Genomic DNA, 26,682 nt, shown 5'->3' with positions numbered 1-26,682 from the left:
AAAAAATGAAAACTAAAACTACCATATGATGCAGCAATCTCACATCTAGGTATATATCCAAAGGAGATAAAATCACTCTCTTTAGGAGAAATACTCGCATTCCCATGTTCATTGCAGCATTATTCACAGTAGCCAACACATGGAAAGAACTTAAGTATCTATCAATGGATGAATGGATAAAGAAAATGTGGTATACCGGAGGTGCCAAAATAAATGTACACACATGACTTGCATTCATCTTTTGTTATTGGTATATATTGAATATCACAATTTTAATAGTTTTGTTTTTTCCTTTCTTAAAATGTGTATACATTTTTTGGCACTCTCTGTATATATACAATATTATTCAGCCATAAAAAAGAAGAAAATCCTGTCATTTGCAACAACACTGACAGACTTTGAGGCCATTATGCTAAGTGAAAAGTCAAAATCAGACAATAAGACAAATACTGTATGATGTCACTTACATATGGACTCTAAAAACATCCGACTCATAGAAACAGAGTAGAATGCTGGTTGGCATAGGATGAGCAGTGAGGGAAATGAAGACATGTTGGTTGAAAGACACAAACTTCCAGTTATAAGATAAGTAAGTTTAGGGAAATCTAAAGGTATAACGTGGTGACTACACAGTCTGACAATTAAGTTCGCGAACTTATCCTGGAGAAAGTGCTACACACCTCATTGCTGAATATCACTACTGTCACCTTCCAAGTACTCCCCTTGGGAAGCTATGCACCGATGCCAGCGCCTAGTCCACCCCTCAAAGCAATTTTGGAACTCTTTTTCCAAAATTGAATGGCCATCAGAGCTGTCATCGTATTACCCTTGATGTCCTGAATGTCATCAAAATGTCTTCCTTTCAATATTTCCTTTATCTTCGGGAAAAGAAAGATAAAGAGGGCCAGATCAGGTGAGTAGGGAGGGTGCTCCAATACAGTTATTTGTTTACCGGTTAAAAACCCCCTGTCAGACAGTACCACGTGAGCTGGTTCATTGTCATGATGCAAGAGACATGAACTGTTGATAAAAGGTTCAGGTTGTCTAACTTTTTCACACAGCTTTTTCAGCACTTCCAAATAGTAAACTTGGCTAACTGTCCAGTTGGTACAAATTCATAATGAGTAATCCGTCTGATACAAAAAAAAAGGTTAACAACATCGTTGCAACAAATTTGTGGACTTAACTGTCACACATGAGAGTTGCTATGAGAGCAGAGTTTTATTGTTCCCAGCATAACAGCAAAATGGTAATTATCTGAGGTAAAGGATATGTTAACCTTATTGCAGTAAACACTTCATCATATTTATGTTTATCAAATCATCACATCGTACACCTTGAAGTCACACAATGCTAATGTGTCAATTATATCTCAATAAAGCTGAGGTAAAAATAATCATCCATTTGGAAGATTCAAGCCTGGCTGTCAGAATACTTGGGAGCCAGGATAGCGGAGAGCTGGTATCCTAATGCCCAAAAGGGGTAGAAGAGAAAAGGGAGCTGACAATGCCCTCATTCCAGCTAAGCCCAGAGTTGTGAAGAACTTCAACTTGCAGTTCTTTATACAATGCTTGACACACAAATAAATACTTGATTTGCAGACATCCTTATATAATACTCCCTGGTTCATATGGGTAAGTTTGTCCATAATTTCTTAGAACAGGAAATACTCAATAGAGCTTTTTCATTTTATTCTCTTGAGAAACTGCAGCTTTCATGAAAATGCAACTAAAAATATAATCTCTGCTCGCTGACCAAGGAAAGCAACATGGAAGCTTGCCATCTATCCAGGGCCCTGGGAGGGAAGAGGGAAAGAGAACAACAAGGATAATACTGGAAAATACTAAAAACACCAACCTATGCCAGACTTTGTTGTGGGTTGCAAAGTTATACTACCCACAAGGTGGTGGAATCCCAAGCCATAAAATTAATATAAAACCTGGTCCAAAACCACTGAAATGCCAATGGCTCCAGCAGAAGTAAACCTAAAACTGCTCAACTGCTCTGCAGGGCTCATAGGTCTTTCCGTGTGCGTGTGTGTGTGTGTAGGATGTAACTAACACTAAGAGCACAATTAAAAATTACACACATAAACAACCCAGCAATTTCAATGATCAATTTATTCCACTCTTAGTAAATAATAGTGGAAATAATAGAACAATCTAAAACAGACTATGAAATAAATTGCTTTAAAATTATGAAGGTGATAAAAGGAGGAAATGAAAATATGTTGAAAAAATAGAACAAATATATAAAAAAAGCACTGGTAGTATTTGAATTTTTTAAAAAAAAACAAGAAACACAAATTCTGAGATATAAAATGCAGTCACTAAAAATAAACATGTTAAAGAATAGATTAAATTTGGATTAAACAGCTGATTAAATCAAGATGAGAAGATTTTAATGAACTGGAAAAGATCTGATAAAAAGCACTCTGAATGTAACATAGAGACATAAAGTGAAGAGAAACAGGAAAAGGCAATGCAGCACTCACAGAAGCCTACAGGAGCAGCGTTAATCAGAGAAGGCACACAGTGACAGCAGCAGCAGATGTGCACGTCCCCTGCTAACCATGACATTCAATGCCAGTGCACAGCAACCTGGCAGGGTGGGACATCAGACATTCAGAATGAGATCCCAATACTTGGGCTGCGGGGCTTTTAAACTGCATGATTCGGGAAGCATTGGCCCCTTGCCGGTGTGATCAGAGGCAGGAATACAATCATGTGATATGTAGAATCTTCCATTTAATGTGTGAGAATGCTGTGTCTGTCCCTAATCTGTTAACTCGGTACTCATGGTTGGGGTAACTTCCCTGACTGGCATGATTTGAGAGCTAGGTTCCAAGCCTTGCTGGTTCACTGTGAGATGGGAAAATAGGGCAGCAGAACGTGCCATATCAGTGTGTATGGCTTGGAAACCAATAGATCCACCCAAGGTATAATTAGGGACTGGGGTCCAAGCTTCATGGTTGACCAGGACTGTCTGCCCTACAGGACCATGGCCAGTTTGGGTGGAGCTCTGCAAGACAGCCTCGGACAACTTAATATCACCCCTCTAGCACATAAGATTATCTGAGACTATCCAACGAACTTCGTGTAAGAGTTCCAAGTTCTACTACTTGGCTGAAACGGAAATTATGCAGGGAGAGAATAAAGAGGAGCAGTACCAGAAGATAAAATGATTGAGATTTTCCAAAACTGATGAAAGTCCTGCATCTCCCAAATGAAGATTTATATTGCATCCCACACTAGATAACTAAATACAGGTCTGTATGTCGAGATGCCTTCAGAGGACGGCAAATTACAATTCTTTCTTCTTTTGACTTCTTGCAACTCTGGGACACTATCCCTCAACCCTCAGCCGCCACATTAGCAGAAGCCCAAGCCGCAGGGAGTAGCCCCATGAGAACTTGAAGGACAACAATTAACAGCCCCAGGCGTCATTCCAACCATAGCAAGTATCAAGTGACAGCCTAGCAAGTATCAATTGACAGACTATGTTGATAGTCATCTTTGATGTTCTAGCTCAATTGATTCCCCAGATAATTGTAGCTCCAGCTAATATCAAAAGGAGAAACCACCCAACTGATATCAGGTAAGTTACAGAATCATAAGAAAAAATAAAATGGCTTATGTTTAAGCCACTAAATTTTAAGGTGGTTTTAAGAATCAATTGATAATTAAAACATTTCTCAGTTGCAATAACAGATTTCAGAAGACAATGGAAAAATATGTATAGAGTGCTGAGGAAAAATAATGTTCCACCTAGAATTCTGAAACAAACTATTATATATATCTTTCTAGAGAGACCAAAATACATTTTACACAAACAGTGAAAGTTCACCACTTATAATCTCTCAAAGAAAGCAATACTACAGAACATACAGGTCCAAGAAATAATTGTAAGCAATAAAACTTATTAATATGTTGTAAATCTAAAAAAGCTGATATGCTAAAAAGATACAACTACAATATTAAATAGTTTCTGATCTGGTTAACTAATTTATCTATTTTGGTGTTTTGAATTCATACTTAATATAACACTAGCACAGAGAAAATGTCCTAAAGAACAGTCGACATATATAAAAGCATTTCCTAAATCTTATACTCATTTCTCAGTTCCTCCCATTTCCTTCCTTCAAATATGATCCTCGCATGCCTCCACACCTGAGAAGGTCCCAGCTCCAACCATCGAGGGATAGAGAAGACACACTTGTGGGAGGAAAGCAAAAGAGAGCAGCAGGCAAGAGGAGTCTCTCCATTCACCAGGTGCAACATTTGATAACTATTTCTTTATTTTTATCAGCTTTGTCAGAATCAAAAATCATTTCATAGACATGCACTATGAATGGTAATTTTTAAAATTAAGGACCACAATGTTATGACCAAAAGGCATCTTACAAAAGACTTGAAGCGAGAAACTCCCATAACCATATGAACTATTAATTTTCTCCCTCATCTCATTCTTAACATGAAAATTTTCAATTGCCTACATAAAGTTTTCAGTAGAGTACCAAATTTAAAGAGTAGAAGGAAAGTTCAGAGCGTCTATTTTCAATTAACATAGAACTCACATATATTAGAAAGTGATTAATCATTTTAAAGAAGGCTACTAAGCATTACTTACTTTAACAGCAAATTTCTTTGATGCCATGGCTTACTGATTCCGGAGTAATTACAGACCTTTAACTGAAGAAAAAAGAAAGTTATATCAAAATCTCTATATAGGTATATCAAAATCTCTTTCTATTTGAATATTACATGGGAGAAAGATTGGCTGAATAATCAAGTATCAATAGGTTTTTGCAAGATGGATGCTCTCTTATAATTGGCCTTAACAAAAATATTATACTGAATTTGTACTTTTAAAACTTCTCACACAGAAAAGCACAGGCCCAGATGTATTCTATCAAACGTTTAAAAAAGAATTAATACCAATCTTTCAAACCCTTTAAAAGAACAGAAGCATAAGAAAAACTTCAAATAATTCTAAGAGGCCAGTATTATCCTGATACCAACATGAAACACGCATCACAAGAAAACTATACACCAATATCACCTATGAATAAAGACACAAAAATCCTCAACAAAACACTACAAACCGTTATCTAGCCACATAAAAAAAAAGGATTATACACCATGACCAAGTCAGATTTATCCCTGGAATACAAGGTTGGTTTAACATCTCAAAATTAATCAATACAATACACTATATTAATAGACTGAAAGAAAAAAAACAAACACATGATCATCTCAAATTCAAAAAAATTTGAAAAATTAAGAAAACCCACCTTGGATAAAAAAAAAAAAATCCAACACACTAGGAAGAGAATGAACATTCTCACCCTGATAAAGAGCATCTATGAAAAACACACAGCTGAAATCATACTCAATGGTGAAAGACTGAATGTTTTCTCCCCTAAGATTAGGAAAGGATGAGATGTTTGCTCTTGCCACTTCTACTCAACATTGTATTAGAGGTTCTAATCAGGACAATTAGGCAAGAAAAAGAAATACTGTTTCCCTGAAAATAAGACCAGGTCTTATATTCATTTTTGCTCCAAAACGCATCAGGGCTTATGTTCAGGGGATGTAATTCTGAAAAATCATGCTAGGGCTTATTTTCTGGTTAGGTATGATTTTGGGGAAACATGGTAAAAGGTGTCCATATTGGAAAAGAAGAGGTAAAACTACATCTATTAATAAATGCCATTTTCTTATATTAGAATAAACTTTAGCAAGGTTGTAAGATATAACATTAATATTAAAAAATACACTATATTTTATATACCAGCAATGAATAATCCTGAAATGAAATAAGAAAACAATTTCATTTACAACAGCATCAAAAATACTTCCAAAAAATTTAACAAAAGGACAAGATTTGTACACCAAAACCATCAAATATTATTGAAATAAATTAAAGGCTTAGGTAAATGGACAGACATCCCACGTCATGGATTGGAAGACTTAACAGTATTAAGATAGCAATACAAGGTCTGACAATTAAGTTCACGAACTCATCCTAGAAAAAGTGCTACACACCTCACTGCTGAATATTACTACAGTCACCTTAGAAGTGCTCCCCTTGGGAAGCTATGCACTGATGCCAGTGCCTAGTCCACCCTTCAAAGCAATTTTGGAACTCTTTTTCTGGAATGGCCATCAGAGCTGTTGTCATATTACTCTTGATGTCCTGAATGTCATCAAACTGTCTACTTTTCAATATTTCCTTTATCTTCAGGTAAAGAAAGAAGTCATTGGGGGCCAGATCAGGTGAGTACGGAGGGTGTCCCAATACAGTTATTTGTTTACTGGCGAAAAACTCCCTCACAGACAGTGCTGTGTGAGCTGGTGCATTGTCGTGATGCAAGAGCCATGAATTGTTGGCGAAAAATTCAGGTTGTCTTTTTCACATGGCCTTTTCAGCACTTCCAAATAGTAAACTTGGTTAACTGTTTGTCCAGTTGGTACAAATTCATAAAGAATAATCCCTCTGATATCAAAAAACATGAGCAACATCATTGCAACAAGTTCGGGAACTTAATTGTCACACATTGTAATCAAATGGATCTACAGATTCAACACAATCTCTCTCAAAAGCCCAGCTAACTTCTTTATAGAAACTGGCAAACTTACCCTAAAATTCATATGAAAATGCAAGGGATCTGGAATAGCCAAACAATCTTGACAAAGAACAAAGTTGGAGAATTCATACTTCCCCATTTGAAAACTTACTACAAAGCTCACTATTTATCAAACAAGACAGAATAGTACTAGCATGAGGACAGGCATATAAATCAACAAAATAAAATTGAGAGTCCTAAAACAGATCCTTACAGCTATGGTCGATTGATTTTTAACAAATGTGCCATGTCAATTTAATCGGGAAATAGTCTTTTCAATAAATGGTGCCAAGACAACTGGATAGCCACATGCAAAAGAATAAAGCCGGACCCTTACATCACATTATATACAAAAATTAACTCAAAATGGATGAAAGACCTAAATGTAATGGCTAAAACTATAAACCTCTTAGAAGAAAACACAGATGTAAATTTTTGCAACACTGCAATAATTTCTTAGATAGGGTACCAAAGGCACAAATGACAAAGGACAAAATTGGTGTCAGATTTCATCAAAATTAAAAACTTCTGTGCTTCAAAGGGCACCACCAAGAAAGTGAAAACATAACCCACAGAATGGTAGAAAATATCTGTAAATCATACATCTTATATGGGACTCATGTTCAGAATATATAAACACCTCTTTCAAGTCAACAATAAAAAGGCAAAAAAAACAATTTAAAAATGGAAAAAGGATTTGAATAGATATTTCTCCAAAGAAGATATACAAGCAGCTAATAAGCACATGAACAGATGCTCAGCATCATTAGCCATCAAGGAAATGCATATCAAAACCACAATGATATACCCCTTTATACCTACTATGATGGCTAAAATAAAAAAGACAAACAATAACAAGTGCTGACAAAGATAAATTAGAACTCTTACACATGGCCGGTGGGAATGTAAAATGTTACAGCCACTTTAGAAAAACAGTATGGCAGTTCTTCAAAAAGATAAACATAGAGCTGCCATATGATCCAGCATTTCCATTCTTAGGAATGTATGGAAGAAAAATAAAAACATATACCCACACAAAAACTTATATAGTAATGTTCATAGGAGCATTATTCATAACAGCCAAAAAACAGAAACAATCCAAATGTCCGCTCACTGATGAATGGATAAACAAAATTTTTATGAGTATATACACAGAGGAACATTATTTGGCAATAAAAAGGAATCAAGCACTTCTACACCCCTCTGCTGTGCTCAGCCAGGCAACTGCCCACTCCCACCCTACACTACAGAAGCCTGGAGAATTATTTCCTGGAGAAGGTAAGCTAGAGGATCTCTAATCTGGAAAACACCAGGCACAGCATAAGATGGAGTGTACCCTCACCCTACTGAAAAAAGAGAAATTAAGGGAATATTTACAAACTGACTGATACCTTCTCCAGCCTGCATGCCCTTTGTGGTGGTTGATTTTATGTCGACTTGTCTGGGCTAAGGAATGGCCAGATAACTAGTAAAACATTATTTCTGGCTGTATCTGTCAGGATGTTTAAAGGAAGAGATCAGAATTTGAATTAGTAAACTGAGTAAAGCAGGTGCCCTCCCCAATGTGGGTGGGCATCATTTAATCCACTGAGGGCCCAACAGAAAAAGGTGAAGAAAGGATGAATTGTTGATCTGTCTGAGTTGGGATATCCATCTTCATCCTGCGCTCAGACGTTGGCACTCCTCGTTCTTGGGCCTTTGGACTCAGACTGAATTATACACTGGCTTTCCTGGTTCTCCCAAACAGCAGATGAGACTTCTCAGCTTCCATAATCACATGAGCCAATTCCAATATTAAATATGTACAGACACACACACACACGCATATACGAAAGACCAGACAATTATGGATAGACGTATGGATGTGTGTGTGTGTGTGTGTGTGTGTGTGTGTACACTCTATTGGTTCTGTTTCCCTGGAGAACCTTCACTAGTCTTGCCTCTTCAAATAGGAGACTGAAACCTTCCCATTTGGGGAACTGGACTAACCTAAAAGGCAAGGTTTAAAAGTATTGACATCAGGGGTTCCCCAAGGAAACAGCCTGCACAGATGGCTCTGAAGTGAAGCCCACACCCACAAGCCCCATATCTATGTGCAGAACTTCCATCTTTTAAAGATTTTATTGGGGAAGGGGAACAAGACTTTATTGGAAAACAATGTGTATTTCCAGGACTTTTTATTGGGGGACAGTGGTGTGTTTTTCCCAGAACTCATCAACTCCATCCAAGTCAAGCTGTTGTCCTTTCAATCTTAGTTGTGGAGGGCACAACTCAGCTCCAGGTCCAGTCGCTGTTGTTAGTTGTAGGTGAGCCATCTGGCCACCCAGGAGCTCAGCGGCAGCTCACTGACTTCATTCTAGTTGTGGAGGGCGCAGCTCGCTGGCCCATGTGGGAATCAAACCAGCAGCCCCGTTGCACAGAGCTCACGCTCTAACCAACTGAGCCACCAGTCTGCCCCTAACTTCCATCTTTTTAATGTCCCACTGCCAAATACAAGTAAACAAGCAGGAATTACCTGCCACCTATGGAAAGACTCTATGATGAAAGAAAGCAAAACAGAAAAAAACTACTTGGTTGAAACTAGGCCTATGCAGGGGAAAGGAAATACTTTTTAAAGAAACTATCATTAATATCAGAGAGAGAAAAGATGTTACATCCATGAAGCAATAAATAAAAAAGGAACTTTTGAAAAACAACAAATTAAAACTATGATAGCAGAAATACAAAAACTTAATAGAAGGTCTGGCAGATTAAGTTCAGTAAGTCATTCAGAAACTTCAGCAAAAATAAAAAAGATGAGAAATAAGAGAATAAATTAAAAATTAAAGAACCAGTATTAGAGGACCAACACATCAAAATTAATATAGAAACAGACCCATATTGGGGCATATATCACAATAAAATTTCAGGCATTGATGACAAAAAGAATCTTAAAAAAGTGTGTGTTGGGGGTATAGTAGAGAGAGGTAGTGGTAAAAGAGTATTTGGCTCCAAACTACCCAAAGCTACTCTGGAGACTAAAACGCACTGAAGAAATATCTTCAAAATTCTAAAAAAAATTGTTTCCAACCTCCAACTGCATTTAAACATGAGGGAGGAAAACATCTTAGACATACAAGGTCTTAAAAAATTTAAGACTCAGGCACCCTTTCTCAGGAAGCTACTGAAGATGCTCTTCACTGAAATGAGAAAATTAAACAAGAGAGAGGAAGATACAGGAAACAGGAAGGCCCAGACGGCGAAAGACAGAGGACATCCCAGGACCCGGTGACAGCAGATCCCTGCACGAGACCACGGGCTTGACCAGGAGAAAAACATCAATGCAGGCCAGAGCAGGCTGCAAGGACCCAGGAGATGCATCTTCAGAAGTGTCTACATGCATGCAGGTGAATTTCAGACAACTGGTAAAGAAAATGAGATTGAATTATGACAAGTGCATGAAAAGCTAAGCAACTTAATAGTAACAATGCAATTATTGAGTCCAGGAAAAACAAAAACTGCAGAAAATAAAAAGTAAAGAGTACTTCATATATAGCTCAGTTACAATTAGCATTTAATCATAACACTGGACCTTGATGTAAACAATATTATATCGTGTTTCCCTGAAAATAAGACCTAGCCGGAAAATCAGCTCTAATGTGTCTTTTGGAGCAAAAATTAATATAAGACCTGGTCTTATGGTAAAACAAGTAAAATGTAGTAAAATAAGACCGGGTCTTATAATAATGTAATATAATATAATAATAAATATAACAAATATAATAAATATAATACTAGGTCTTAAATTAATTTTTGCTCCAAACAATGCTTTAGAGCTGAATGTCCGCTAGGTCTTATTTTCATATTATATCTACAACAGTATTGCAAGGATGGGAAATCTGTGTATGTATGTATGTGGTAAGGGCACAGGGGTTAAATCAAGCAAAAGCTCTCTTTAACGTTAAAGGAATGTTTCAGAAGCAAAGCCTAGAACCAATTTAAAAAAAACCCAATTACCACCACGCAGTAATAATAAAGCAGAAATACAGCAAGTAATTTAGTGATATGGAACCAATTCTTCAGTGCTAACCTCTACTCCAACTTGAATAGCAAGTTAAAGAGAGCTGATATGGAGGAAAGAATGGGGTGAGAAGAATGCCATAATTCACAAGCCTTGTGCATGTAACTATCTGCCTGTTTAAATCATGTGCACAGACACTATTAGAGCAACACTGTCCAATACAAATACAATGCAAGCTACAGATGTCATTTTAAATTTTACAGTAGCTGCATTTAATAAAGAATAAACAGGTGAAATTTCAATATTTTATTTAATCCAATAAATCCAACACATTATCATTTTAGCATGTAATCAGTATAAAAATATTTACACTCTTGGTGGTTTAGCTAAGTCTTTGAAATTAGGTGGGCATTTTGTATTTCCAGCACATCTCAATTAGGAATGGACACATGTCAAGTGCTCAATAGACATTTGTGGGCAGTGGCTGCCATAATGGACTGCTTAGTTTGAGAGTACTAGGTTTTATTATGAAAAAATGACTTATTTCTGTGTCCCAGATTATTTATTTATAGAACAGAGATAGTAATACTCAACTCAAAATCACTGAAAGGAGTAAGTAAATGTGAAAACCCCCAATGTAATCATTTATAAACACTAGGCCCTCGATGAATGGTAACAATTCCTAGTAACAATACCTAGTCAATAATGATTTTTTTTAAATCTGGTAACATTTGATTCTAATTTTTTAAATGGACAAAAATGTCTTTATCTAAACTCTAAATCATTTTAATTATGCATTTCTATTCTCTGAATAATGTAATGCATATGATTTAGAAAAAAATTTAGCTATGTTCATCTTAGCAAGCCCATTTATTAGACGCAGGTGTCAGTGGAAAAAATAAGTTCCTGGAAATCAGGAACATGTATTTGAAAACAATTTATAAAAGTCATCCAAAAACTTTAGACAGATCCTTAAAATTATATTATTTGAGCCTGGTAAACATAAAAATATATTAAATTGGGCTTCAATAACTTCTGCTAAGAATTTAGGGAGTCCCTCACTGGGGTACTTACAGGAGATTCAAGTGGTTCATTCCGCTGAACAGAAGAGGAGGAGGGAATTTTGTCAGCAAGTTTTTTCAACCAAAGCTGAAGCATGTGTGATCTAATTATTTTTTAATTACGCACTCGTTTTCCCATATGTCCTTCCTCTCCTGAAGGCAGGTGGACCACATGGAAAGCTGTGGCAAGGCTTTCAGAACATATCTGCTGTTGGTTAGATTATGACCCTGTTGTGCAGGGTGTCACACGGGGTCTCAGCTCCCACTCCCCACGTAAGAACGAAGGACATGGTGAGGCCAAAAAGGAACACCCACGGAGCCACAGACAGGGGAGTCATATCACTATATTCTCACCGGCGGCATCCGCCTCTCTACAATCCGCTCTTGCTAGCCCCCATTTTCTGCTAGCGTAGCCACAGCAGTTATATTAGTGGCCAGTGGCTCACTGGTTATATCTGACAGCCAACTAGCCAGAGCTGATGGCCATCCAATCACAGTTGATGGCCATTTACTACTTGAGTGAGCACCTTTACACGTGAGGCCCAGAGCCTGGAAACTGCACTCCTGGGTCTGTCCCCACACCCTTATAACAATGGTTACATTTTCAACTTACAATAAAGTTTCAGTAGACCCTTTTTAAAAACATTTTTCCCCCTTTCCTTTTATTGGTAAAAAGCAACTGTATTTACTTTTTTTAAGGACTGGATTCTTCAAAAAATGTCATCAAAGCCCAATTTCAAAAATGTATTCTATAGGAATACAGGACTGAAAAGCATCTATTTTTATATAAAATAACATCGTCTGCTAATGTAAAATAGGCTGCATGAGAAAAAGGAACTGTATAATAAATTTTGCTAATTTTTAAATCATTTTTAAATACCATGTGGCATTCTGCCTCTCAATACATATAATTTTTTCATTTGTTTCCACAATGTTTGGAGCCTCAAAATGTCATTTTAAGACTAAAAGAGACCTTACAAACCATCTACTCCCAGCCCTGCATCTATTCCCCTAATGAGAACTGGGGAGAACAGGCCAGGGTCTCACAGCTGAGGACCAAGGACAAGAGAAGTCTTTTCAGCTCACTGAGGGTAAACTAGCACCATCTGTCACCTATGGAACTGCCAAGGTCAACTGCTAACTGGGCCGTCAAAACAGGTGTGCCCTTCTGTCACATGGGGTGTCATGCAGGAGACCCTACTCGCTGCGCAATGTGTCATGCAGGGAGTCACACGGGGTGTCATCAGGCGGGGTCTCAGCTCCCGCTCCCCACAAAGGAATGCAGAACATGGAGAGGCCAAAAAGGGACACCCACGGAGCCATAGATAGGGGAGTCACACCACTATATTCTCGCTGGCGCCTGGGTTGGAGACACAGGAAGCAGGAGCCACACTGTCCATAACCCGCCATGCTAACTGCAATCCGCGCTTGCCAGTCACCATCTTCTTGCTAGCCCCCATTTTCTGCTAGCGTAGCCACAGCAGCTATATTAGTGGCCAGTGGCTCACTGGTTACAGCTGACGGCCAACTAGCCACAGCTGATGGCCATCCAATCACAGTTGATGGCCATTTACTACCTGAGCCAGCACCCTTCCACATGAGGCTGAGAGCCTGGAAACTGCTCTCCTGGCTCTGTCCCCACACCTTCCTCACTCAGCCCTCTGCTAAGGCACAAGTTCCCAACACAGAGTATGACTTCGAGTAAAGCTGCATAAGTAGTGGTTCTCTCCTGCTAATCAAAGGGAGAGCAAGAGCGAGAGAGAGAGAAAAGAAGAAAGAAACTCTGCAGCTGAGGAAAATGGGTTTGAATTAATTTACCATTATGCTATGTGACATGGCACACTGCTTCATAAACAAAACATTAAGTGTACCGAGATGAAGTCTGTAACACATCTGGACACCCAGTTGCATAGACCTTGAATCTGCATGTTTGACAAAGTCATTTTAAATAAAGAAGGCTATTTCCTTTATTACAGCACAGCATTAGGCGCAGCTGCTAGAAATGAACTAAATGGTGAACTGAAATCTGAAATGAACAATGAACAGAACCAATTTGCTAAGCCCCAAATACAGGAAAATCACACTTACTCATCAAGGAAGGAGTAGGTTCTCAAAGGTGAACAGCTCTCAGAGCACTGCTGAACACTATAGGGTGTTCTACAAATGTCTGTTGGATGAAGAGATGCTCCAGATATAGGAGCTGAGTCATTTATGCGTATAACCATTTATTTGTTTTTAAGAAAATTTTCCAAAAATGTATTGACTATTTACTGACTTTCATAAAAATACCGTAACTGATCATTTCTTTGATATTCTAGATGAAAATGATCATCAATCATCACACTGGGCAATACACATATTAACAAGCCTCTGAGCTTCTGGTTCCTACACAGAGCTATTCCACAGTGGAGCCTTGAGGTTGCTGTCAACGGTGTTACCTCGTGTGGTTCACTTTCCCCACTCGGTCCTTCAGCTTAATCAGAAGGGCCTATAAGCCTAAGGGACCAAGTATGTCAGGTTAATTGGATGCTTTCTAAGTCTCTCTTACATGGGTTAGCATTGAGTTCAGAGTGGAGGCTTGAGCCCTCTGTCTTAGAAAATAAAACGGCTGGCAGCTTCCTTTAGGATTAGGGTTTCTGTAATGATGAAAGCACTTGAGTCATGGTACCGTAGAAAGCGCCCTCTGGGTTTGGGCCTCAGCATTGGATTTTCCGCCTCAGGAGAACAATCCTTAAGTTGGCCTGTAAGGTCTCCTCCATCTCTAAACCTCTCTGACTCAAAATCCAACAGCAGTTCAAGGAACAAACAACGCCAGTATACAAACTGTTCAGAGAAGAGAGTTAAAGGAGACCCCCCCCACCCCAATCATTTTATGAAGCCGTGATAGCAAAACCCAGCAAGGGCAGTATAAGAAAGGAAAATAACAGCCAATTCTATAGATGAACATAGAGGCAAGAATCCTAAACAAATAGAAGCAATTTGAATCTAGCAACATATGAAAATATATCAGACCAAATGAGGCCCATCTGAAGAGTGCAAGGTTGGTTTAACACTCAAAAAATCCACCACATTAAAAAACTGAAGTTGAAGAAAGCACATCATCATTTTAACACAGGCAGAAAAAAAATAAAGAAAACATTAGAAATCTGAGAAATGTCTTAATCTGAACAAAGCATTGATAAAAAATGTAGTAAACATATTTAACGATGAACCCTACAAGCAATTTCTTTGAAACAGCAGTTAAAAAATGTAGACTTATTAAAATACCATTTAACTAGCATCCCACAAATGAAAAATACTAGGAATAAATTTTGTATGTATAAGACCGCCTCAAATTGATCTTTGAACTTAATGCAATTCCAACCACAATCTTGTACAGAGAACTTGAGGAAGAGCAAAGAGGACTAAGGTACTTAGAAAAGAAAAACAGAGGAGGAAGTTTGTCTCCTCAGACCTAAGAAAACTACTACAATGCTATAGTAAACAAAATAATGTACTGGCAGACGGGTAAACAAACAGGCTGAAGGGATAGACTACATAGACCAGAAACAAACCCACACATTTATGGAAATAAATGACAGGAGGAGCAGTGCAGATCGGTGGGAAATGAAGAGACTATTTCATTCATTAAATTCTGGTCCAACAACTATGCATCCATTTGGAAAAAAATAAAATTGGACTGCTATTTTACACAACAGAAAAATTAAATTACAGATTGGCTAAAAATTCAAATGTGGAAAATTAGAACCTTTAGAAAATATTTTTATGAACTCAGAGTAGGGAAGCGGTTTTTTAACTAGACACAAAAAGTTCAAACCACAAAGAAAAAAATGGTAGATTTGGCTATATTAAAATTAAAACTACAGATTGCAAGAAAATACGTGCCATCCCCTTATTCAACAAAGAACACACAAACTAGAACATATAAAGAACTCTCAAAACTCAATAGTAAACATACAAACAATCCAGTCAGAAAATGGGCTTAGATATGACTACCAAAGAAGACATACAGATGACCAGAATGGCAAATAAAAACTAGTGAAAACATCAAACGTTGGTAAGGATGTAGAGAAAATGGATCTCTCATACATTGTTGTTGAGACTAAAAGTGGTACAACCACTCTGGAAAAGAGATGGGCAGTCTTATAAAACTAAACACACACTTACCATATGACTTGAAAATTTCATTCATAGGAATTCATCCCAGAGAAATGAAAACCTAGGCTCACATAAAAATTTATATACAAATGTTCATAACATAATAGCCCCAAACTGGAAACAACCCAGATGTCCTTCCATAGGTGAAGGGTTAAACAGACTGTATACACGTATACTATGGGATATTACTCAGCAATAAAAAAACAAAAATTATACATGCAACAACTTGAAAGGAGCTCAAGAAAATTATACTGAGAAAAAGACAAACTGAAAAGGTTATATATGGTTTCATTTATATAACATTCTTGAAATAACAAAATTATAAAGGTAAAGAACAGATTAGTGGTTGCCAGGGGTTATGGATGGGGGAGGTATACGTGGTTATAAAGAAGTAGCAGGAGGGAGCCTGTAGCAGTATGGAAGTTCTATATCTTGCTTGTAGTATTGGACTAATAGACACATGAGGTAAAACTTCATATAACTAAATGAATGCATGTAAAACTGGTTAAATCTAATAAGCTCCGTGGATTGTGCTAATGTCAATTTTCTGGTTTTAATATTTGCCCTATAGTTATGCAAGATGTTACTATTGGGGGAACTGAGTGAAGGGTACACATGCCTTTTTTTTGCCAACTTCTGTGATTCTATAATTATATCAAAATGAAAAGCTTAGAAAATTAAAACTTCTGTTCATTGACCCAGCAATTCTACTCCTGGGTATTTATCCAAAGAAAACCAAAACACAACTTTGAAAAAATATATGAACCCCTACATTTACTGCAGCGCTAGTCACAATAACCAAGATATGGAAACAACCGAAATGCCCATCAATAGATGATTGGATAAAGATATTGTGGTACATTCATACAATGGAGTATTACTCTACCATAAAAAAAGAATGAAATCTTACCATTTGCAACGACATGGATGGACCTAGAAAATATTATGCTAAGTGAAATAAGTAAAACTAAGAAAGACAAATACCATATGATCTCACTTATATGAGAAATCTAAAGAACAGAATAGACTCAGATACAGAGGAAAAACTGATGGTTGCTAGATGGGAGGGGGTTTGAGGGATGGGGAGAAGATGAAGGAATTAGAAAACACAAATTGGTAGTTACAAAATAGTCATGAGGAAGTGAAATACAATATAGGGAATACAATCAATAATGTTGTAAAGTCTATGTAAGGTGTCAGATGGATACTGGACATGTCGGAGGGATCACTTCATAGATTATATAAATGCCTAACCACTGAGTTGTACACCTGAAACTAATATAAAATAATATTGAATGTCAATATTTATATATATTTTTTATATATACACAAACACACACACACAATTTTATACACACACACACCCACATACATATACATATATATGTATATACTGGGGGTGCCAAAAAAATATACACATTTTCAGAGATGTTATTTATGTATTACTTTTCAAAGTTGAATTGAATTACGGTAGCAATGTGTAGTACCGTGTTTCCCCCAAGATAAGATCTAGCTGGACCACCTCAATATAAGAACCGGTATTATGTTGTATTATATTATGTTATATTATTATTCTATTCTATTATATTTATTATCTTATATTAGACCCGGTCTTATATTAAACTAAGACTGGGTCTTATATTAATTTTTGCTCTAAAAGACGCATTAGAGATGATGGTCCGGCTAGGTCTTATTTTCAGAGAAATACGGTGTGACATTCACTCAAAAGATGGCGTTAATCAAATGAATGCTAGCTAGCATCATTCATTGCATTACAATTTTAATACAGTTTTTTCCTTTCTTAAAAAGTGTATACATTTTCTTGGTACCCTCTGTATATACATATGAGGTGTGATCAAACATATGGTGAATGTTCAAATTAAAAAATTACTACAGTAAAAGACACATTGCCATTAATCCCCTCAAAATACTCTCCCTCACTTCTAACACACTTATCCCATCATTCTTGCCACATTCTGAAGCAGTTCTGGAAGTCCTCTTTCTTGAGTGTCTTGGCTCTGTCGTGGCTGCCCAGAGCCCTGAATCATTTTGACTTAGTGGAAGAGCCAGAAGTTGCACGGTGCCAGATCTGGTGAATAAGGTGGATGAGCACACAGCATGTTTTTATTTGACAGTAATTGCCGTACCAGAAGCGATGTGAGACATGGAGACTTTCCATTGTGATCACAAAATACAGTGAATGCTGTCGCCACGTGCCATCCAATGGAAAGGCAGGGATCTTTAATATGGGAAGCAGCACGTCAAAACCTTAGTAAGAGTGTGTGACACATTTCAACTTGTTCGGTGCAGTCACTCGGGTGTGAGCTATGGTTGAGAGAAGGTGTGTTTTAAAGTGTGCCCTAAATCATCCTCCATCATGACAACGCTCCGTGTCACACATCGCTTCTGGTACAGCAATTTCTGTCTAATAAAAACATTACAGCGTGGACTCATCCACCTTATTCACTGGATCTGGCACCGTGCAACTTCTAGCTCTTCCCCAAAGTCAAAATGACCATGAAAGAAAAACATTTTGAACCGATTCAGGACATCGAAGCAGCCATGACAGAGCAACTAAAGACACTCAGGAAAGAGGACTTCCAGAACTGCTTCAGAAAGTGGCAAGAATGATGGGATAAGTGTGTTCAAAGAGAGGAGGAGTATTTTCAGGGAGATTAATGGCAATGTGTCTTTTACTGCAATAAATGTTAAACACTCACTGTAGTTTTTGACCACACCTCATATAGTCACAGCACATAAAGTACAGCACAGGGAATATAGTCAATGGTACTGTAATAGCTATATATGATATCGAATGGGTAGTAGACTTGGTGGGGTTATTACTTTGTGAGGGGTGTAAATGTGTAATCATTATGTTGTTCTGCACACCTGAAACTAATTAAAAATTATTCAAAAAAATCCTCTGTTCATCAAATACACATGAAGAAATGGGGGTAGGGTCACAAAATGAGAGAACATATGTAAACAATATATAAACAGCAAAGGATGAGTATCCAAAATAAAACAATCTAACAGAAAAACAGGCAAAGGCAGTGTCCAGAACAAGGTACCTGTCTCTCAGCCCAGCCTCTGGAAGGTGGTGAAGGATAGAGTTGGGAGCATTTCCTGATCCCTCCTATTATTTATGCCTTAGCAACCAGTGTACAACATCCAAACATGAGTCTTCTATCCCCTTTGGAGAGGTGTGGGACATGTCCCTCACCATTCTCTTATATAAGCCAAGAAGAATGCAGTCTAAATACAGAAAGACCATTTACGAGAGAATCTGTCGAGGCACACGCTGTGCTGTCTTCTCTTACTGTAAGCACATAGCTTTCATCAGACAGTCTCACAGGAAAGAAAAATCATTATCTGGTGATACTAAGAGGTCTCACATTCCAAAGGGCTGGTTATCCCGAAGGTCCCCCACAACCATATCCTCTTCCAGCACCTCTTATCTCCATCCTTCCACTTCTCCATCCCCAAAACCATCACTAGAGGTACCTGAGCAGGAGTCCTCTACTAATAACTCACTGGGGTCTCCCCCAGCATCACAGGCCCTGCCAGCTCCTGCCCACACCTCCATCTCAGCTTCAATATCCCCACATAGCCAACTCTGACACATACCCTTGAACATGCCACTCCAGCTCTCCCCACCTTTGCCCAGGCATGCTATACTGCAGACGTCCTCTCTCCTAAGGCAAGTTATCCTCTGAAACCCAACTCAGATGCCACCTGTTCTTTGGACCTCTCTATGAATCTCCAGAATGAACAGCTCCCTTCTCTAAGCCACATCTGTACCTTACACCACCTCTACTCTTACTTAGTTTACCAAATTACATATAAGTCTGGTCCTCAGTCTCTCTCCTCTTCCTGACTATAAGCTTCCTGAGGTCCAGTCTTGTCCCCTTTGATACCTGATGTATGGCACAGATGCATCAAAAGTTTGTTGACCTGAGTCTGTTGATGTTACTAAACCAGCAGCTACTGACTGTGTTAAATTATTATTTCTTAGATTTATACCTATTTATCTAATGCATCTTTACTGTGCCCAAATCCCAAATTCCACATTAGGCCTTCTTAAAAGGTCAAAGCACTTGATCTATTTCAAAACACAAATACTTAAGTTACATGTATCACACAGCCAAAGTTGAGAGAGTTGTAATGCATACAAACATGTAAACAGAAGATCAAAGTGTTTTGTATTGAAAATAATGGGCAACAGATCAGAGCTATGGTTTAAGTTTAGGCCATAAATGTGAGTTTTTCAGTACATAATTTCTTTTGTCTTTAAAATACTGACATTCTAACATTCATTTGAATGGAAAAGGTATTATCAGCCTCTGCATTAGCTAAGTTTTAAACCTGGGAACATCCTGAGTTTTTTCTAGACTTGTTTTACTGATCATTAAAAAGCAAATGTGCACACACACACAAAAAATATGCATCTTAAAACTTTACTTTGCTAGGCCCTTAAAGTTGCTTTCAGGAGTGAGCAAGCAACATGCTTAGTGCCTGGGGTTACATGTTACAAAGCCTTGCTATCAGTGCTTCCAATGCAAGTCGAAATTCAGTGGAATTTTTATTTTATTGCCTGTTTTTAAAAAGTTGAGAAGGTTAAATGTCACAAAACCGTGCTATCAGAACTTCCAATTCAAGTCTAAAGTCAGTGGAATTTTTATTTTATTGCCTGTTTTAAAAAAAGTTGAGGACAATCTCCAAAAAGGTCAATTTCCAAATCTGAAAGCATATAATTTACATACGCATGCTGACAAAGTTAAAATATATTATAAATCTTACAAATACCATCTCATCCTCTGTTCATTCCTGAGCCCACTTTCTCTGGCCTGAAAACAGGCATTCTTTCACAAAGACGTGAGTTTGACAGCGTATGACCCCACCAAAAATGTGTGCATATGAAAGATCCTAAGATCCTTAAGAAAATTAATTTTGGGAAGGAATGGAAGTAGATTAAACAATATCACATGATTGTCCTGTCATTTAAATACAAAGCAGAGATAAACTCTTAATAAAGAAGTCAGCGACCTTCTAGATTATTCTGTGGGAAAATCCAACGCACTCTAAAATTCACATTTGTCTTCCTTTTAGCGTTTTGCTGGCCTGTGTCACAAGCCAAAGCAACCACTCCAGCTTAAAAAGACCAGAAACTAACTTCAGGTTTCTAATCTCTATATTTCAAATTTTATCAAGAAAATTACTAAACTTCCTCCTATCATCTTTAAAAAACTTTCATTAGCTATGGGAGCAGAAAGTGAAAAAAAACAAAGGCCTACAACTTCTGAAGGAACAACTATAATTCAAGAATAAGAAATAATTTCATTCCCTGTACCCTCATCCAATTTTATCACCAAAAAAAAAAAAAATGTTAACAAGGAAGGAATCACAAACTGTAACAAAATAACAAGGAAAAATGACAAATGAGCAAAGGTCTTGCTGGTGACAACCAAGATAAAGTTTGAAAAGGCACTTCAGTGTTAAAAAGAACCACCTTTTCCTATTATTCACACGGTAATTTTGAAAGCAAAAGCCAGCTTGTAAAAAAAGGAAAACCAAAAAAACAAATAGGGAAGCTCCAACAATAGAAGGATAATGCCAAGTGACCAAAATATTAAGACTTTTCTTTGTCTTTAAATGTTGGTCAAATATTAAAATCCTCTACCATGGTTAACTCCATAGAACTGTGCTACCGTTGTGTCACTCTATACCCTTAACCCAGTCAGGTGACCCATGATCTTGGCCTCTTCTTCCTGCTGTGCCCACAGAAAATCCCCTTCACTAGGGCTGTACAGGACGCTTCACTAGAAGACAACCACTAATCTTTAACACTCTGTCAGAAACAGACATAGGCATAGACACGTGGGGCAGTCAAGTCTTCAAGTTCTAGTACAACAGATATGTATTCAAATTCTGTCCCTTCACGTGACCTCCGACAGTCTAATCAGTTCCTCTAAGTTTCTGGTTTTCTTATCTATAATAACAACAAGAGTCTATTCAAGGGTGATGATTACATAAGATCAGATACATAATATTTGGCTTAGCGTGGGTACTCAGTCTCTATTAACCATACTCATTATAAGCATGGAGGCCACATAAGCAGACAGCACATAACCAATCCATTTAGTATCCACTCTGATAACTACTGTTTTCCAGTCACCTTCACCACAAGAAAAACACTTCTAACAATTAATGCAGCAGTTTAAAATCCAATCCTTTCAATGCAAAAACTATAGAGATGGAGAAGGGATCATTGATTGATAAAGGTGGAGCGGTGGAGGTCACTATCGAGGGATAGCAGCAGGAAATCGGGGGTGGTGACAAAACAGTACTGCATCTTGATGGAGACGGAGGTTACATGATCACTGCTTTGGTCAAAACTCATGAAGCTGTACACCAAAAATTTTACCACATGTAAATTAAAAATGTTTTTTAATTACAAAACAAAAACCCAATCATTTCTAAATAAAGAATTAAAATAATGACACAATTGAACTTTTAAACGCCCAAGATATTATAACTGCAACATTTTATATATTATCCTACTACTAACACAAGGCATATCCAATTTTATTTACCAGCTCTGATTTACGTATTCAAGCACAAAATGTCAATGTTGTAATAAACATGAGGCACAGCTTTTCTATAATAGAAACAAAAAGACTTTGGAAATGTACTTACATCAACACTAAATATGAGTGGTACTCTCCATTTAATGATAAAAGCTGTAACGGTGACCCTATCTTCTGTTTTTGAAATTTAAACCTCTGATGTAATTCAAATTTGACAGTGGGTTGGCTTGGGATTTTTTGAAACTTTTTTTCTCCTTTCTTTGCTTCCCTCCCCTCCCACCAAACCTTGATGACTGTTTACTGTACATGTACTATGCAGACTAGTTCCAATGGTTCTGTTTACTTGAGACCAGTGTGCACACCTGGCCTGATAACTTTTTTTTACATCTGTATGGGATTCACTCCTGATTTGGAGACAGACCACCTCTAGGAAGGGCTTTTTCCTGGAGTTGCCTAGCCAACTTCTCCTTCTGCCCCTCCTTAGGTGTCTATAAAACCATTGGGCTCTATTAAGAGAAGGAAGGCAGTCCTTGTGAGGGAGTCCACTGTTTTCCCTTAATGGTGGCATTTTAGAATAAAACCTGCTTTTCTTTCCACCAACCTCGCCTCTTGAGTTTTGGCTTTTATGCAGCGAGCACTTAGCCCTTTTGCACAGTAACAAAGGGAGTTTTATGACATTTGAGATTTGATTTCATAGATCTCTACCTTGCTGCCTAATGAGGTTACTAAATGTACATGACTATTGTTCTCAATCTCTAAAATATATCAAAAATAGACTTTGAGATTTAATAAAGCTTAAAATGACTAGGTATATACACGCCAAGGCATACAATCCCAAAAAAGTCCATGCATACATTTTGCATTTTAAAAAAGCAATAACATGTTACACTCGGAAAACATTAACTCATAAACTGCACAATGGCAAAGATAACGTCCCGACACAAACACATTTTATCACTGTCACCTCCTGGTTTCACTGTATCTAGAAGGCTTGGCTACCAAGTAATTAAACATTTTTTTCCCCAATTCAAATTAGCTGGTGAACAAAGCAATGTGTAATGAACACTGTGAAAATAAAAACAATCCAATGCCCTTCAACTGGTGATTGTGTAAATAAATAACAATATCTACATACAATGGAATACTACTCAACAACTGAAAGGGAATGAACTATTCATTTTTGCAAAAACAAAGACAGCTCTAAATTATGACTGAAAGAAGCCAGACACTACCCCCTCCAAAAAAAAAAAAATAGCTCTTAGGTAAGATTCCATTTAGATAAAATCCTGGGAAATACCAACTTATCTAGAGTGACAGAAAGCAGATCAGTGGTTACCCAGAAGACAGCGGCCAGAGGAATTACAAAAGGGCAAGAGGAAACTTTTGGGGGTGAAAGATACGTTATCTTGATTGTGGTGATGGTTTCACTGGTGTATACATGTAAAACGCATCAAACTTACACTTCAAATATGTGCAGCTTATTGCATGACAATTATACTTCAATAAAACTGTTTAAAAAGAAAAAGACCATATTAAAATAATATATCTTCCTAGCCTGGTACAGGCGTACCTTGGAGATACTGTGGGTTCAGTTCCAGACACTATGGAATAAAGCAAGTTGTAATCTTTTTGCTGGTGGAGAGTCTTGCCTTCCATTTGTAAAAAACACTACACCTGTGAAGTGCAATAAAGTGAAGTTCAATAAAAGGAAGTATGCCTGTCTGTGAAAATCAGAAACAATGAATATTGCACTTATGAAATACTTTTCTTCCTCATGTCACAGAATATATGTATTCACTACATTTTGTAATATTCACATGAGGGTAGATTAAAAAACAAGAGGGTCTTCATCTTTTCCCAATGAATAGATGGAGGAAGGACAGAAAGGCTGGCCAACTTGCTTAGGACAGAACAATAAATGGCAAGTTAACTGGTCACTAGGAAGTTGGTTCAACACATTCCCAGTCCAATTCATTGCCTTTAAATTCTTAATTATTTGAAGTAAAACCAGCAGGGAAAGAAAAATCTAACATACAGCAACGTGTAAAATGAAGTCATTTGCTGTTTCTCAAATGCCCTGCTGGCTTAATTCCATGCATAGGTTTCAACCTCTGCTGATGTTGGATTGGAAAACCCCCAGGTGATTTTCATGAGCACCAACCCGAGACTGAGAACCCCTGAGATAAATTAGATTTAGATTCCTCATTAAAGGAAGACAGAAGAAAGCAAGGTGCCACAAAAAGCTTTGTTAAACCATGGCCCAGAATCAATATTGAACTGTTGAACACATGCAGACTTTGGGGTTCAACATTTAGTAAACTAAAAGTAAAAATATGCACAGAGGAAATATATGCACTCAGGGGTTGTCATAACAGCAGTTACATTACAATATACCAGACTGACAAATTTTCTTCAACTTTTTAGAATGGTAAATTGGCATCCTGACATCAAGTTGATGGGCTCAAAGCACAGAAAAACATGCCATATGTCCGCTGCATCTAAACACAAGGAATAAACGGACTATATTGTGAACTGTTTAAGTACAGATTGAAAACAGACCCTCTTTATTTTTAGTCCGTGCCCTGCATGAATGAATGGTCCTTGCACCTTAAGGTGCACTTCTCAGGGAAGATTCTGACTCAGTTGGGATGGGGTCTGAGAACGAGGTGCTAACAAGCTCCCAGGTCATGCTGCTGCTGCTGCTGCTGCTCAGTAGACCACACTTGGAGCAGCAGGACCCACAAATTTGAGTATTGGTTTTAAAATCAGCCAAGTGGCCTACAAATATGGTTATGTCTAAGATCCAAGTAATAAGTGCCAATATGATTGTTTCTAGGAAAGGAGGAAAAAACTATGGCCGGGGAGGAGGGTTAGGGGAAGAAGCAAGCGAAGGCTTTAATCCTTTATAGTCCAGCAGTGCTAAGAACCACAGAGCACGGGCATCCCTCGTTTTATGACACTTCGCAAGTGTTGCGTTGCTGTTTTTTGTTTTTAGGTGATTTTTTTTTTTTTTTTTTTTTTTTAACAAATGGAAGGCAAGAGTCTCCACCAGCAAAAAAAAAAAACTACTACGGGCTTCATTGAGAGACTGCCTTTTTTGCGGTGGTCCGGAACGGAACCCACACTGTATGGAGGATGCCTGTGCTGCTTATTACGTGTCCCAGCCTAATCCAGGTGACGGTTACAATGTAAACTCCATGAGAGAAAGTGGTTCCCTTTTGTGTTTGTTTTTCAGATTTACTACAGCATCCGTGGGGCCTAGTACACATTAGGTACTCAATAAATGCACCGAATCAATGAATGCGTGAGAAGCGTATACACACTCAACCTGTATCTGTTACAACACAGAAGCGTCTGGGAAGGGGGCTGTATTTCTACACGGGCACGTTTGCTACAAACAACTGACCCCCCGATTGTACCCCACGGGCCTTAAAATGGACTTCCCAACCAGCACTTCCGACTTGAAACGCTAGACTTCCCGCACCCTTGTTTTACCATGTTTCAGCTCTTCGAAAACCACGAAGAGGTAGAAGCACAGTGAGAATTCAGAAAGGGCTCAACCATCAAAGGAAGAAAGAAAAAACACCTGTGGGGGATGAGACACAGTTCAGGTCAGTTCAAGTGAAGGAACATCTCAGGTTGTCAGGAATCCCACGTTCTTACCTACGGCGGTGGGAGGGTTTGGGTTCGGGCTTTTGTTTGTTTGGTTACTGGCCAGGGTCACTCGTGACGTAGCACCTGGTGGTGGACACTCAGACTACACACAGGAGCCGTGGACACGCGCGCTCGGCGCTCACTTCCACCTTCCTTCCCAGGGTCCCCCCACGCGCCGGGCAGCGTCGCCGCAGCCCCAACACACGCTGACGTCGTCAGCCTCGTTCCCGGCTTGAAGCCACAACCAGGACTTAAGATGGCGGCGAAACGGCGGTCGCGGGCGCTGGATGGCGCGGGATTCCGCCCCAAAGAAAAATGGCTCCGGTCGTGATCTCGCGGCTGTCGAGATCCAAACAAAACTGGCGGCCAAGGCTGGTTTTGGAGCCTGTGAACGCAGGGAATGGGATGGGCGGTTGATGAACCACCGTTACCCACAGTGCTTGACAGCGGAGGTGATTGAGAGAAAAATACAGCGCAACGTTTCGGTGGTACCGAGTGCTTCTTCACACCGGAAAGGTACTAGCAGCACAAGGACTGAAAAATTCTTCGAAATCTTCGATGGGGAAGATTACAAAAGAGACAGGTTTGAAAGTA

At 38.3% G+C, this 26,682-nt stretch overlaps 1 protein-coding gene across 1 annotated transcript in view; it reads right to left on the bottom strand.

Moving 5' to 3' along the window:
- Positions 1-26,284, bottom strand: part of SLX4IP (SLX4 interacting protein) — a 183,008-nt gene extending 156,724 nt beyond the window's left edge. The window contains exons 1-2 of the mRNA XM_081033239.1: positions 26,098-26,284; positions 4,630-4,691 (exon numbers count right to left, since the gene is read on the bottom strand). Of these exons, the coding sequence (XP_080889365.1) occupies positions 4,630-4,656 (27 nt within the window). The 5' untranslated portion in view covers positions 4,657-4,691; positions 26,098-26,284. The remainder of the gene's footprint in view (positions 1-4,629; positions 4,692-26,097) is intronic.
- Positions 26,285-26,682: the final 398 nt, after the last annotated feature.

The sequence above is a fragment of the Rhinolophus hipposideros genome (assembly GCF_964194185.1).
Source record: "Rhinolophus hipposideros genome assembly, chromosome: 22".
Lineage (NCBI taxonomy): Eukaryota > Metazoa > Chordata > Mammalia > Chiroptera > Rhinolophidae > Rhinolophus > Rhinolophus hipposideros.
Note: the sequence above shows the minus strand (reverse complement) of the source record. Positions and strands in the feature narration are given on the sequence as shown.